General features: G+C 39.7%; 1 protein-coding gene across 2 annotated transcripts in view; it reads left to right on the forward strand.

Annotated features, from left to right (window-relative positions):
• msra (methionine sulfoxide reductase A) overlaps window positions 1-16104 on the forward strand; it is a 190856-nt gene that overhangs the window by 56530 nt on the left and 118222 nt on the right. For both annotated transcript variants that reach the window (XM_007904467.2, XM_007904469.2), the window contains exons 2-3: window positions 1950-2018; window positions 7821-7940. In XM_007904467.2, the coding sequence (XP_007902658.2) occupies window positions 1950-2018; window positions 7821-7940 (189 nt within the window). The remainder of the gene's footprint in view (window positions 1-1949; window positions 2019-7820; window positions 7941-16104) is intronic.

The following is a 16104-nucleotide window of genomic DNA, read 5'->3' on the forward strand; positions in this document are numbered from 1 at the left end:
TTTTGTCCAGTGGAAAAATACATTGCAATAAAACTAGAAGGGAACAATAGCGTTGTATCTGGGTCAGTATTTTATAAGCTTCCTGAAAGTGAAAGTGCTTATTAAATAGATAAGCGCTGCTGGTTTTATAAAAAAAACTCCTGTACCAGCAAGAGTTCTACAATTATATAAACTGGAAAGGGATACGCTGTGAAATCTTTGCATATTTTTAGAAATGCAAAAAGTTAATAGAATAACGTCTTGTGAAATTCTCATTTTGTTTATAAATTGGTCCATTAGGCTGGGAGTCGCAGTGTCTCTTTGCCTCTAAGACCTGGGTTTGAATACACCCAACCTACCAGAATGAAACTTTCCTGGTGGTTCTGAAGTTCCCACATTAAGTGAATTTGAATGCAGTCATTTTTATTCAGGTCCTGCTTGGCGTGAGTCCATAGCACATACCTGCCCAAAATGTGGCACCAAATTGGCGGTCTCATTCACAAAGGTCTTGAGGGGGACATGGGATAAAACAAATCACATCAGTGTTCTCAGATTGTTGATTTTATTCAGCATTCTGCACTTTCTCCCATATTAAGCTCTGTGAACCGATCACCCCTATCCTCACCCGGCTCCACTGGCTTCAGCTTTTCTGCCCCCACCCTCTAGAACTCTATCCCCGAATCTTTACTACTATCCCCCTCCCTCACCTCCTTCAATGCCTGTCTGAAGGCCTTCCACTTTGACCATGCCTCATACTCTTGCCCTCCACCCCTCTTGTTTCCAACCCACAGCCTGGGTGCAAACCCTTAACTGTCAGCGGCTTGGGACATCCTTCCGACATCAAAGGCACTACATAAATGTAATTTGCTGCTGCTGTTGGTGTTGCATCTGATCTGTGCTGTATCTGACCAGCTAACACTGGGTCATAAAGAGAGAAAACTGCAGAAAAGAGAGAAGAATTCACATTTCCCCCTCACAATTCACCTGCAGGATCACTGAATTCACTCCACAAATTAATTACATTCCAAAATAAACTGACTTGCTGAATTTATATTGCTGGAATCAAGGAGTCTGTGATTCTGGCAGGGGAGCAATGTGAGCAAACCTGGATTCAGCTTCTTGCTGCACTTTGCATTGCATCAGTTGTTTTAAAACTAACACCCGATTTTGAAATTCACTGAATGTTTGTTTTATTGTTATTTAATAATAAAATAATAATAATCCTTGCATTTGATATACTTTTGAAACGTCTCAAAGCGTTTTATGGAATATACTGTAAAGTGAATTGACTGTATATTTTGTGGGCGATTTAAAAACTGGTCATGTGGTCAATTCTTTGATAACATTTTTTAAAAAATCAGTTGAATGTGTCTGGGCATCCAGTGGACTGTATGAGACTTTCCAGGGAGATCGAAAGCACGGTCAAAGAGGAGCATCTCGAGATGGGTCTTGAAGGAGGCAAGGGAGGGGGCGAGGCGGAGGGACTGCGGGATAGAGTTCCAGAGGGTGGGGGCAGAGTGACAGAATAGTCCATCAATAGTGGAGCGAATGAGGCGGGGGACTTGAAGCAGGCCAGAGCCTGCAAGATGGTAGGGGGTTAGGTGGTCATATAGTGGGGAGCAAGACTGTGGAGGTCTTTGAAGGGAGAGTGCGTGAAGGTTAGCATTGTTTTAGTTGCCTAAAATTTGCAATACTTTGTTGCATATTTTATTATTGTGTTGAGTTACATAAAAATCATATTTTTGTTTATATTAAATCTCCCACTGCTGTTTCGTAGGCGGTTGTCGTTTTGTTGCAATAGAAAGTTTCACGGGATTAAATGTATTGAAAAATATGTGCCTTCTGTACAGTAGATTAAAATACTTCTCTTTCTCCCAGGAAATATGTTGGCTTGACATTTCCATAATTATATTGGGCTGCCTTACATCTCTCTTTGTCTTCATTTTAAAACTGTTCCTTACATTTTTCAGCAACACATCACGTCAATGGAAATAGGATTGTCGAACCGTTCCCTGAAGGTGTACAGATGGCCATGTTTGGTAAGTTACGCTTACATGAAAAGTAAGATAGTTTATTTTCCAATTACATGAGTCATTCATAGAATTGAACTAAAAGGGCCTTCTCTCGCTCAACCCCACTATTTTAAGCAATCTGGTACTGATTGTGGAATAGGGAGGTATGTGCCACTCTCAGATTAGTGACATGATTAAGTATGAGAATAGAATTTCCATTTTTGCTACTTCACATGTAAGGTTAAAATGTGCTTGTGGGAAAATTACCGTATAAATAATTTCTCATTCCTGGAAAAAACAGCTTTGGGGTGTAAAGTGCTTCTCCTGCAGGGAAACTCGTGTATGTAACACCTTCTTGCAAGAACTCGACTCCAAAGTTATACTGTCTTGGAGCTGAGTTCTTGTAAGTCGGTGTGGTATACATAGAAAGCATACATTGAAAGCACTGCCTGGCAAACATCCCACTGCTTGTCCAGCTAGGACCACTCCACCCGTTAGGGCTTTGGCTTGCACAGTTAACAGTTGATGAATCAGCAGAGTCACTGCCCCGAGTCGTAATGATGAGCCAGGCTGGCTGGTCTGTCACCAGCAGTGCCCTGGAGTCCTGTAGACCCACCTGGCTGGGGCACCAGGTTACCAAGACCGCCACAGAGGGCTGGCTCGATTCCAACATTTTGGTGCCAAACCTGTCACCTTGGAGCAAGTTCAGCCCCAAGGAGATCCTGCTTACCTCATGCAGGTGCTGTCCTTCGGATGAGACCAAGATTAAAGTAAGGTTCCATCTGCCTGTTCAAGTAGATGTTATAGATCCCATGACACTAATTGAAAAGAGAAAGGAGTTTATCCCAGTCTCCAGGTCAACAATTCATTTCATGGCTGTATGTGTGACAATGCTGTGCACAAATTGGCTGCTGTGTTTCCCTACAGATGATAATCGATACACATATACAGTTTATACCTCCTGCCATGAAATGCGTTGTATTAAATGCAAGGATTATTATTATGAGGTGCACTGAATCTGAAGCATTAAATATTAGTGTATCAATGCTACATCAGGAAAACATTGTCCCATAACTCTGAACGCAATAAGATGCTAATAACAGCTTTATTAGTCATGGCCATTGAACTCTTGGTGCCAATATCTAATCGAACAGAATTTTTCTTCAATCCAGTCAGTTTTCTTTTTTTTCATCTGAGAAAGGGGTGAGCTGCTAGAGTTTTCACTTTAGAAAGGGAAAACCTGATATCCCAGACAATTTCTGAGCATCTTTCAGCCCACAAAAGAATAGCAAATGCTTACAGGGAAGTCTGATTGCCGTCTTGATCAGGGAGTGAATAATAATAATGATGATAATTCTTGCATTTGGTATATTGCCTTTCATGTCAGGTGGATGTTTCAAAGCATTTCACAGGATTTACTGTAAAGTGTAGTGACTGTATGTCGCTAGGTGAATGTGGCAACCCATTTTCACACAGCAATGTCTCACAAACTACCATGAAGTAAATGACCAATTTTATTTGGGGGATTGTTAGCTGGGATACTGAGAGAAACTCCTTTCTCTTTTTGAATCTTACCATGGGATCTTCAGGGACCACCTGAACATGCAGACGAGATCTCAGTTTTAACGTCTCATCTGACGGAAGATCCCCCACCCGTTCTACAACGGACTGTCAGCTTAGACTATGTGAAGTCAAAGTCCCAATACAGGGCTGGAACCCACGACTTTCTGACTCAGTGACAAGAATGTTACCAAATAAATCAGGCTGAACTAAGTACAAAGGACAAGAAACATCCTTTAAAAAGGATCAACAAAGTAAAGTTTATCTTGTGGTTTCAATGTACAGAAAAGTGTTACAAGCCTCTTTTTTTGGGGGTAACAGCTGCTTTAGATGGATTAGAAATTCACAAAAGCATTGTATCTTATCCTGTTGGTATATATTTTGATTTAAGTGCCATACTCTAACAACTAGAAATGCAGGAGGAACATTTATTATCATCACTGATAAAAATCTCCTTATTGAATATGCCAGTGCTTCTTTTCAGACTTGTACCTGGGAACAAAGCATAGTTATTAATCATTTCTGACAAGACTTGAAGCTAATTATATGACAGTCCTTTAGAAAAAATGTCATAGAGAATTTAAAATTAATTGATAAAATGCTCCTCTTACAATCCTTGCTTAAAGTCTGGATCAGAAAAGATGCATCTGAACCGTGTGTGTTGGTACTCTTGTGCTCTTTCTGTTTTGCCGTTCATGAAATATCCTGTCTGTGTGGTATTCTGTGAAGTACTAATCATGTGAAATGGATTCACATGGTTCACGTTTTAATTTTTCAGGTATGAATTAAAGGGTATTCAACCTAAAACCTGCTTTGTCTCTGATTTGCCAGTATCGTGAAGCCTTCTGGTCTTATGTCATCAGATCAATTCTGGCTGCTTTGCTCTTTCCATTTTTATTTTAAAGTGTATTCAATTCTTATTTGCTCGCTGTGAGTGGATTTCATTGCTGACATAATGACTTGTTCCTCTATCAAATAATGAGTTTCAAAGACCGAAAATCTATTAGAAATGCAGTATGTCACTAGGTATCCCTTTGGCAATTTCAAAGTTTAATCCACAATATTTTCGATGGCTTTGTTAAGAGTGTTTCTAAGTGGTCCTAGATCCATCTATACTTAGGTGAATTTGAATTTATGAAAAAGATAGTCATTTTGAAAGTGCTTTAAGACACAAAAAATGGTGGTTTGCTTATGGCATATATTGCAAAGTGAAAATGGGTCAGCATCAGCTTAATCATGAAATGTGTCTGAGCTTTTCCATATTAATAAGTGGAACAGATTACAACGGACTCATGTCATAATATGCAAGAATTGTTTTTGGAAATGCTGTGTAATCTTGTAGTTTGCCAAAGCTATTATATAGATATTAAAAAGTCATCTTCATGAATAATTGCTTATACAAATTAAGATGATTCAATGCTTTAGTCACAGGGATGAAACTGTGATGTATATTTGTTTGAAGAAACTTTCTACTGGTTTATAAAATTGCCATAATTCCAATACAATAACAACTTGCATTTACAGAATTCCTTTCATGTAGGTAAACGGCTCAAAGTGCTTCAGAGAGATGGAGTGAGAGCCTGACCTCAATGGGAGATAGAATCGAGATAACCAAAGGCACAGTTAAAGTGATAGATCTTTAGAAGGGTTTGGAAGCAGAAAAGGATGGTTCAAGCTGGAGAGATTTAGGCAGAGAATTCCAGAGAACAAGTGGGGTTCAGGTGGCTGAAGGATTGGCCACACATTTTTGTCACATTGCTAAACAAATATAGGATAAGTCTTAATAGCTCTAAAAACACACAGCATTGGAAGTGATACCTTGCAGAAGGAGATTTATGTCTTGTTGGAGGTAGCGAGACTGATTTACAAACTGAAAGAAGCCTGAAATTGCCTCAATCTGCATTAACACTGTTATTGAATTTAACAACCTTCGCACCCAGAAAATGGGGGAGGCATAAAATGAGTCTTTTGTCTGATGAAAACTTGTATAAAAACATAATGAACCATTCACATCTCCAAACATATTTTGTATTTGGGATTTTGCCTTTGGGTTTTGTTTTTATGTGAAGCTGTTGTTTCACCTGTCTGCTTGGCTCAGTTGGCAGCCTTCTCACTTCTGGATCTGAAGATTGTGGGATCAAGTACTGTGACGAGGACTTGAGATCATGGTCTAGGCTGACACTCGGGATCACGTCTCAAAGCACCTCACAGGATACAGTACAATACAGATTTATATTTATAAAGTGCCTTCATATCAGGAGGATGAAGTGCTGGATATATTGTAAAGTGTATTTTGTGCATGCACATGGCAGCACAGCAATGTCCCACAAACAGCTATTAAGTGAATGACCAATTTAGTTTAGAGGATTGTGGCCAGGACACTGGAAGAAATTCCCTTCTGTTTCGGAATAGTTTCATAGGATCTTTTACGTCTACCTGAACAGGCAGACAGGATCTTAGTCAATTTAACATCTCATTCAAAGGATGCACCTCCAACAATACAGCACACCACCAGCACTGTACTGGAGTGTCATCTCAGATTATATGAGTTCAAAGTCCTGAAGTGGGCTTCAGGGAGTTTAGGAGGAACTCATTACACAGAGGGTGATGAGAATGCGAACTCACTGTCGAAGCTGTGGTTGAAGCAAAAAGCATCAACATGTTTAAGAGGAACCTTAATGCATATGTGAGGGAGAAGGGAATAGAGGGGTATAGGTATGTGGATTAAGAGGGTTGAGACTTGTGTGGAGAATAAACAGTGTCAGGGCCAGTTGGACCAAATGATCTGGTTCTGTGCTGTAATATCTATGTAATTCTAAGTAACACCTGAATGTTAACTTGCAAAGGAGAGTTAGACCCAATGGAGTTCATGTCACAAAGCAGTTCTGGTTACACTTATGAGAAACCTTCACAGCAAACATGATAAGTGATGCCTGAGTATTCAATTTGGCTTCCAGCTGAAGCACTGAATACAATTATCTCTTTCAAAAATGTTTAATGCAAATCATATTTCATTGCCAAGGGAATTAAGATCATCCTGCGCTTCCAGCTAGAAATCATTCGGTGTTGAACAAGTGCTCAAACAGGAAATCGCAATGCAAATGGTGCAAGTGTCTCAAGTCATAAATTGGGTCTCACATAGGAAACAATACCAACTCACATTGATATAGTGCCCTTTATATGGGATAACATCTTGGAGTGCTGAAAGCCAATGTTGCCTGTGTATAAGTAACCCCAAATCCCAGACCACTCCAGGATTGTCTTGGAGTTGAGTTTTGTGGGTCAGTTTGACATTCACAGACGCACTTGAGAATTGTCATGTCCTGAGCTGCTTTTTATTGTGATTGTGCGTTTACTCTACATTTTTTTTATTTGAGTGCTTTGTCAATCCCAATATGCTTTTTGTTTGTTTTGTTGGAGGTTTCATACTTTCATTTTCTCCAAAATCTGAACTTTTGTAAAAAAAAATGGAACATTATTTCAGGGACTAATGTAAGCATTATACACTCCTGAGGTAGGGATATAATCTGTGTTAGATGTAGAACAAAGCTCCTTCTATTAGTGCCACAACAATGTGGTACGGTGCTAGCCTCTCTAACCTCAGAAGAACAACCTCTCTTATATCAGTGGGCCATTTCCATCTTGTGTTCTCTCTGAGTCAGATTTCCAGTTTGTGCCAAATTAAGGGAAGTTTCAATGCTGTTGGACCCATGCATAATCGTACCTGGTTTGAGTCTCCCTCAAATGGGTTTCACTTAAGAGTGCTGGACTTTTACAACAACAACTGCAATAACTTACATTTATATGGCACCCTTCATGCAGGGGAGCATGTTGTACAATGACTGGGTTGGACACCGAGTGAGGGAGAGAGAGAGGGGAGGTGACCATCAGTGCAGTTGAAGAGAGGGATTTAAAGAAACAACAACAAAATTACATTTGTATAGCGCCTTTCACGTCGGGACGATGTCCCAAGGCGCTGGACAAAAAGGTAGAGGGATAGAGGCAGGGAATTCCAGACAGTTTAATTAAGTGCTAGACAAAACTTTCATCAGTCTAAGCTAGATTCAATCCCAAGAGTCCAGAGTGCACTAGCTGGCAGGGTGGTTAGCTACGCTAGCGTAGCGCCAGCTTCCTGTTAGAAGTGTCAGTTACTGGTATAGGAGGAGTACGAGAAGGCTTTTTGTTTTAGACATGATCCTAATTTATTTGTCAGACTGCTACAATGTTGGTGGTTTATACTGTTAAATAGTTGTATTTTGTTTTGTTTAGGCATGGGCTGTTTCTGGGGTGCTGAGAAAAAGTTCTGGGCGCAGAGTGGTGTCTCTTCAACTCAGGTTGGATACGCAGGTGGATATACTCCAAACCCCACCACCAAAGAAGTTGCTACAGGTATGTTCATGTTTTTGTCTTTCAACAATGAACATGCTATGGCAAACTCCTAAACTATACTTCTAATTGTCAAGAGATCACTTGAAACAAAAGGTCTAAAACTAAATTCTGCAGAGAAGAAAACAGTTTATACAATCCACAGAGCTGTTTGGGTACCTGACAGTGGTTGCATGATAGTGATCTCAGCAATGCTTCAGGTGTTGTCAGAAACCATGAGAGCAAAGTTACATGTTTTACAATAACCTTGAATTCAGTTTGGTGTTTGGGTGCTATTATTTGATTGATCTGATGCAGTTGATGTGTGCTTTCATTCCGTTTTGCTAGGAATGTGAACAGTGATGTATGCTGACATTCAGTGTGTTCTATGTACTTAATATATCATGGTATCTACAATGAAGTATTAATTCATTATATTGTGACTGGGAGGTTATTGAGTGATGATTTACAGGTCATAATGCATTATTAGATGTTAAATAGCATTACGCAATTTATAATTCTGTACAAGATAAAATTATAGTGCTGTATTCCCCTAGTATTGCTGAATTATAGTTGTGAAAGTTGAAAAACAAGTTATTTTATATCCTACTTTGGTCTCAGTTGGTAGCACTATCGCCTCTGAATCAGAAGGTAATGGGTTCAAGCCCTACATTGGACTTTAAATGCTCAGTCTGGGCTGATACTCCAAAATAATGCTGGGGGTGCGCTGCATTGCTAGAGGTGCTGTTCTTTGGTTGAGGCGTTAAACCGAGGTCCCGACTACTAGTTCATGTGAACATTAAAAGAAAACATGAGATAAAGAGCGCTATACCAAATGCAAGGATTATTATTATTAATAAATGCCTCTTAAAGCCTCACTGTGCCTATTTCCGCTCAACTGAGAAGGTGGATTACTGACCTATTTGAGGCCGGTATTGTTGTCCCTCTGGAACTGACCACTGTGTAACTGACCACTAGAATTGTGCAGAAGTGTCTTAAGGTAACTTGCTCTCTGATTTTCCGCTCCTTCATATGAATGAATGCCAAGTCCTCGCCCTGCACTCCCTGAGCCCCTCCAATCTGGCTTCTGTGCTGCCCACAGTACTGTGACTGCCTGAGTTGAAGTCATAAATGACCTCTCTTTCTGTGACCATGGCTCTCTCCAATTCCTCTACCTATTTGACCTCTCTGCCACCTTCACCACTGAAACCAGTCTAGCCTTCTCCACCCTCCTTTCTCGGCTCCAAATTCACAGTTCCATCCTTTTCTGGTTTCATTCTTACATATAGTATGGGGCCTCTACCTGATATTTAGTGGGAATATTGGATTTTATTTCCCTTCACCAGAGGTGATACACATAGATATTGACAGAAATGCCTGCTCATTGTGTGTCCCCGTATTTGTGTAACCATGCTGCAGCGATCCATTGTGCATACAGGAATGTCTCTCGTGTATTGTAAGGAGGGCAGAACTCACTCTTTTGTGTGTGTACACTGAACAGAATGGAACAAAACTGTAAATGCTTTCACTGAGTCTTGTTGAATGTTGCAGCCTTGAAATCGGAACTTAGAAAAACAAAAAAGGCAGATTTGCTTATTGAAAATGAACCACCTGACATGAGAAAATTTCAATTAAGGATATTGCAAGGATCTGAGTAAAATAAAAAGTAACCATCTGTGTTCCTGATTAAATTTCCAGATTTTTTTTTAAAAAGGTTGAAAAGAAATTACATTGTGGAATATAAAATGAGGATTGATAACATTTTCAGCCTAATAAAAACTAATATAATCAGATAGTATCACAATGTCAAAGTGTGTCACCTTGATTCAGATGGTAGCGCTGTTGCCTGTGGATCAGAAGGTTGTTCAACAACTACAGTGTAAATTTATATAGCACCTTTCACATCGAGAGAGAGTCTCAAAGAGGTTTTCACAGCTTTGAGGTGACTCAATGACGTGATAAGGCGCTATATCAAATGCAAGAATCATTATTTTTATCAAAATTAAAGAAAGTGGTTCAGTTGTCACCGTCGGTTCTGATCCCCTCAGTGATATTACACAAAGTTTTAAAAATGTCTCAATGTGATACAGGTAAGTAACTGATGTAATGACTGGCTCCAAGCAAAAACGACTAAAGGGCTGGAAAGGAATAAACACACAAATAAGTATTATCTTTTGTTTATAATACACTTTCTTTGATAATAAACAAGATGAATGTTCAAGGATTGCAGCTGTTCCTATCAACAATCCATACACTCAGAATAATCAAGACTTGGATGACAATGGGATTGTAAATGGGGTCTGTCATTGTGTGTCAACTAGGCTCAGTTGACAGTGTTCTCACCTCTGAGTCCAAAAGTTGTATGTTCAAGCCCCACATCAGGACTTTTAACTATATAGTTGGCCAGGACACCAGGAGAAACTCCCTTCTCTTTTCAAATAGTTCCATGGGATCTTTACGATTCACTTGAACAGGCCAACGGGACCTCAGTTTAACATCTCATATGAGGGAATTCGATAGGATGAACAAGGAGAAACTATTTCCACTGGTGGGTTGGTTGGTAACCCGAGGACACCTTTTTAAAATAGTTGTTAAAAGAAACAGAGAGGAGGTGAGGAGAATTTTTTTCACACCGCGAGTTCGGATCTGGAATGCATTGCCTAAAAGGGTGGTGGAAGCCAATTCGATTACAACTTTTAAGAGAGAAATGGATAATTATTTGGGGAGGACAAGTTTGCAGGGCTATGGGGAGGGACCATGGGAGTGGTATTGATTTGGAAGTTCTTTTCAAAGAGCTGGCACCACATGATGGGCCGAATGGCCTCCTTTGGTGCTGTATAATTCTATCATTTTATGATTTGAAAGTATTGTCTGACACTCCCAAGACAGTAATGGCGGACCACTGCATTGTTGGGGTGCCGTATTTCAAATGAGATGTTAAACTAAGGTCCTATCTGCCTGTTCAAGTGAATGTTAAAGATCCCTTGAAACTATCTGAAAAGAGAAATGAGTTTCTCCTGGTGTCCTAACAATCTCCCATATAAAATTGGTCTTTCACTTTATGACTTTTTGTGGGACATTGCTTTGTGCAAATTGGCTGCTGAGGTTCATCTACAAATATACTATTTACTTTACGGTAAATCGTATGAAGTGCTTCCAATGCAAAAGGTGTTGTATCAACTACAACGCATTAATATTATTATTGCCAAACAGTTGAGTTGAAATGACAGAGGACAGCTGCACATGAAGACAGATGGTTCCTGTTGTGCCTGAAGACCTTCCTATTCGACCGTGCCTATGGTCACCTTCCACTCTGCCTGGCTCGGAGTTGTGCTCCGCCACTGTCAAGCCCTCTGAGACGCTACCCTGCGTGAGGGGTGCTATATAGATGCAAGTTGTTGTTGTTGTTCTACTTACCTTCAATGTTATCAACTTAATTATTTTTGGTTGAAGCAAACTGTCTGGTAAATAAATATGTCTTTTAGCCAATAAGAAGTTAAGGAGAGTATAATGATTAGTGATATTGCCTCCAATAACCTTGATGCTGGCAAAGTGTTATCCCATAGTAGCAGTCTGATATGTTTTCAACAGGAAGCAGAGAAATAAAATCAGGAACAAAATTCAGCAGTGGATCATATCAGAGTTTGGTTTAAGGTTTTGATTATTAATTAGGCGTTTTGTGGTATGTTACACATTCAGGGACTGATTAATTCCAGATCACATTATATTGTGATTTTGCTTCTGGCAGTAGTGATATGGTAAGGGAAGCCGGGCTTATACTTGCCCGCTCTACACTGCCTTTATTTGGGGTCTGAAAAACAAACACACAGCAATGTCCATGTGTGTAGGATGCCAAAGCGGGTGTTTGTTTTTTAATGTTGTTAAAGAGCTGGTCACATAGTGAGGGATCTAATAATGTTAAAATACAGTTGACAAAGGTTTTTCGCCACCTGTTCCAAGACTGACTGAATTCAGGACATATTATACTGCAGTTTCAAGCCATTTCGCTTCTGGCAGTGTAGTGAATGAGTGTCAAAGTACAATCATTGTCTATGGGGCATCTTGAGAGCTTTGAATAGACTTTGCGGGAATGAATTGAGTGCAGTTGGCACCTCCAACGTTTACACATCCTGTGTGAATGACATCGCTCCTGAACCACCTCCAGGTGCTTTCAGCAACATAGCTCAGGCACATTTCAGACTGCCCAAGCCAAACCTAATGCTGAATGTTTGGTCAAAATCGCAAGGGTTTGCTGCCAAATACAGTATAGAGATAGTTCATCTTATTAGAGCACAGCTTGTAAACAATTGTTAACCTGAAGATCAAAGAAATACATGTACTTGCTACACAGTCAAAAGGCACCACTCAATTTGTGTCGTTGCTACTTTAGTGGTGGTTATTTCTACATTTCTTGGTTGTTATCCATGTTGTCTGGTTTAAATTTATGTTGTTAAACTGACTAACTTCTGGGTCATTAGGTCATCACCTAATGACTCATTTAGAAAGGTTATTATTTCTTTTTTAATAACTTGGAATTTGCAACCAATGTTTTACTTTACGGACCATCTTTCATGTCTTTTTGACTGAGAATAATAGAAATAATGATAAATATCCTTGTATCTGATAAAGCACCTTTGATACCAGTTTATAACTTAGCCAGGCTGACACCACAAATTTTGTAGATCAGAAATTGTGCCTGCCACAAGGAACCAGAGTTGCGAACGTCACAAATTAGACCCGATTATGAATAAAAATATCTTAGAAATAAAAGAAATAGACGTAAGTTTGAATGCTAATTTCCTGACTGACTGCACTGAAGAATAACCCAAGTCATTATTTTGCCTACACAGTTTTCAACCCACTGAGGAACTCACTATTTCTCACCCACATAATCACTCATCTATTCAGATGCCTGGTTTCTCACCCACACTATTGCTATTTTTGTGAGGATGCTAGAAAGCAATGCGTTTGACTTCAGCATGCCTTTTATGGAAACACTGACGCAAGTTGAAATAATAGCAACTGTTTCTAACTCTTGAGGTAGAAGGTACATAATTTGCTAATGCATTGACATACCTTGCTAATACCACATTATATGTTTTGACAGAAGGAAATGGTGATTTGGTTTAAGTGCTTTGGGAATCTGTCAAAGTCAGCCTGTGTTTACTGCCCAGTTTGAATGTGCTAATTATTCCTGGTTTTCATCCTGATTTCAAAAGCTGTCGAAGGAAAAATAAAACATTGCTCAGCAAAAGCATTGATTGGAAGAAGAAAAAAATCTGTTTTTCTCAGCTCCTGCTTTGCTGGTACAGGATTTTATGTTTGCGGCAGGTAGTTACGTGAAAAAAAAATGGAATGTATTTTGACCTGACTTTAGCTCTTTAACACCGTATTAAAAGCTACATCAGATAAGTAACATTTCTGGGAGAACACTGGGGTACGAATTCTACCAGGCTCGGGATTTACTCTATTCTCTCAAAGTTTCAGAGCTAAAGTATTTGTCTTGATTCTGAAACTATATTTATCTGAAGCCTTATTTTCCATAAGTTCTTTGAAGAACTATCAAAAAATTACTTTAAAGTTAAAACTGAATTCAACAATTTTCTAAATTCTGGATCCTCTGAAATGTTAAGACAATAGAATAAATCCAGAACCAGGTGGAGTTTCTACTCCACTCTGTTTGTGAGACTGGGACGCAGTGAAGTGGCACAATCTGGAAAGGTGCAGAAAGCAGACCTATGTGTCCAAGGCACCAGCAGGATTTAATCGGTGGCAGAAATGAGGAGCCAGGTTGATAGCCGAGATCACAAGATCATAAGATTGGTTTGGATAAAGGCCTATTAGCCCATCCAATCTCATCTTTCTAGAACGTCCAGTTTAAATGAGTCCAGTGTCCTGGCCTAAACCACGCTTCCTGGCAACCTGTTCTAGTCATTAATTGCACCCCGAGTAAAGTAAAAAATCCTGTTTTTTGTCCTGAAATTGCCCTTTGAAATTCTAAACCTATGTCCCCTTGTTCTGCTGTCTAGTGAATCCTAAAATATTGATCTGGGTTTATTTTTGCAATCCCATTCAACATTTTATATGTTTCTATGAAGTCCTCTCTGAGCCGTCTTCTCTCAAGACTGAATCATCAGTGTACAGACACTAAAGCAGATTATAACATTTTGCAATGAGTCTGGAAGAACAACACTGAAGAGGAAGGCTGGAGTATTGAAGAATAAGCCTCATTTTATGACCTATTGTGGGATTCTGCTTAGATTTGATAAGTTCATTCCTGGGATCAAATTTGGGCAAAACATTAAAATTCTGAACTCTAAGTCTCGAGTATTTATCAATGATTAGTTTTCCGTATGATTACTTTTTTGTTTGATTTAAAAAGAAACATTTCTTAGAAAAGACTTTTATTGAAAAGCTGCAGATATTAGACATAAATATAATTATCCCCACATTTTACCCAGGGCCTTGCGTCAAAATGTCTCAAAGCGCTTCACAGAGTTTTCTTGTTATCATGACTGTTTCTTTGTACACAAACGTGACAACCAATTTGGGCATAGCAATGTCCCACAAACAATCAGGAGGTGAATGACCGTTTTTTGATCTGGGGAGAATCTTCCCCTTTCCATTTCCCCTTTTTTCCTGCTCTATGTTCCCCTGGCTCCTTTAAACCTACTTCTTTGAATGTGCCTATGCCCTGCTCCTCAGATCTCTTGCTCGGTGTCTGACCCCATCCTTGTAAAGTGCTCCAAGTCCTTGCCCTACATTTAGGGCTCTATATACATGCAAGTAGTTGTTGTTGTTAACGTCTCATCCAAGGATGGCACCTCCGACAATGCAGTGCTCCTTCAGTGCTGTATTAGAGGGTCAGTCTAGATTGAATTCAACAACTTGCCAAATTCTGGATGCTCTAGAATACTACACAAAAAGAATACATTTAGACACAAGTGGAATTTCTCCCCAATAGTGTCCGGTATCAGAGGGAGGGTCTTTACTAGAGGCTTCTCCCAGTTTCCCACGTTTCCAAGGAACAGTTTCTGCAATCAGCCTGTTGAAATAAGAATCACACACTGAAGGGGCCCACAGTTTTGATTTCAGTCGATTCCCAGCATGGGATCATAGCGCAGGAGAGGTGGGATCTGTGTTAGAGTTCTAATAAAAATAGCAAATTGTTCAGGAAGCTGCAGTGCACCAATAACCTGGAGTTTCCTGACCCACAAAGCCTCAATTTATACTTTCACCACAATAGTAGATGCAGAGAGATGCATGACAGTAACTATCTAGATTGTTGACTTGTTATTCTCTGGCATTCATTGTAAGTGGAGCTACAGGATAACAGAAACTGGAGAATTTTAATAAGGTGTAGCATCTTGACAAGTCTTGACAGTTCTGACAGCAAGGCCTGAGGTGGAGACCTAATATACAAGCCACCGTTGCTCAGCTTTGTGGAATATATATATTTATTTGAAACTTTGCGGGGAAAATTCCACCTGGGCCCAGATTTTCTCTAATTTCTTAGCATTTTACAACACACTCTTCAGATTTTTTTCTGTAATTCTTAAAAGAATTACAGGTTTTGTCAAATTCCGCGCGCTTTGAAATGCTAAAAGAGGGTAAATCTAAACCCACGTGGAATTTCTCCTCCAGTCTTATAAACTTGTTAATTGCTATCAGTGTTTAATCAATTATTTATTTAATTTGAACTACAGTTGTACAAGAATTACATACATTTTAGGAGTTAACTTGCATTTGTTGATGCTCCATGCACTCAGGGATGGCATATGCCCTTGGCAAAGGGAGAGATCTCGGTTGGGAGAGAGACCTTTACCATACAAAACCAGACTGTGGCTCGAGGTTAGCTTAGTATCTGCTAATTGTGACATCTGCCTTTAGTGCGATGAGAGAGGGCCTATTTCAAATCTTACACCAAGTGCGTCTGGCCCCCACAGGTTCCAAAGTTTTCTGCCTGACACTGAAGAATAAATGCTGGTGATGCTATGGCCAAAGGGCTTCTCTCCTTCATACATTGTGGTATTCTCCCCCCTGCAGAAAGAAATCACTGAGAGCCACGGCTGGTCTTATTTTATTTCCCCAGCTACATGTCATATCTACCTCGCTCGCAGCCTCAATTCTCCCTTTTGGGTACAAGAGGTTAACTATTAATGAAAGAGCCAATATATTTTTATGTTAC

The sequence above is a fragment of the Callorhinchus milii genome, unplaced genomic scaffold (assembly GCF_018977255.1).
Source record: "Callorhinchus milii isolate IMCB2004 unplaced genomic scaffold, IMCB_Cmil_1.0 Scaffold3, whole genome shotgun sequence".
NCBI lineage: Eukaryota > Metazoa > Chordata > Chondrichthyes > Chimaeriformes > Callorhinchidae > Callorhinchus > Callorhinchus milii.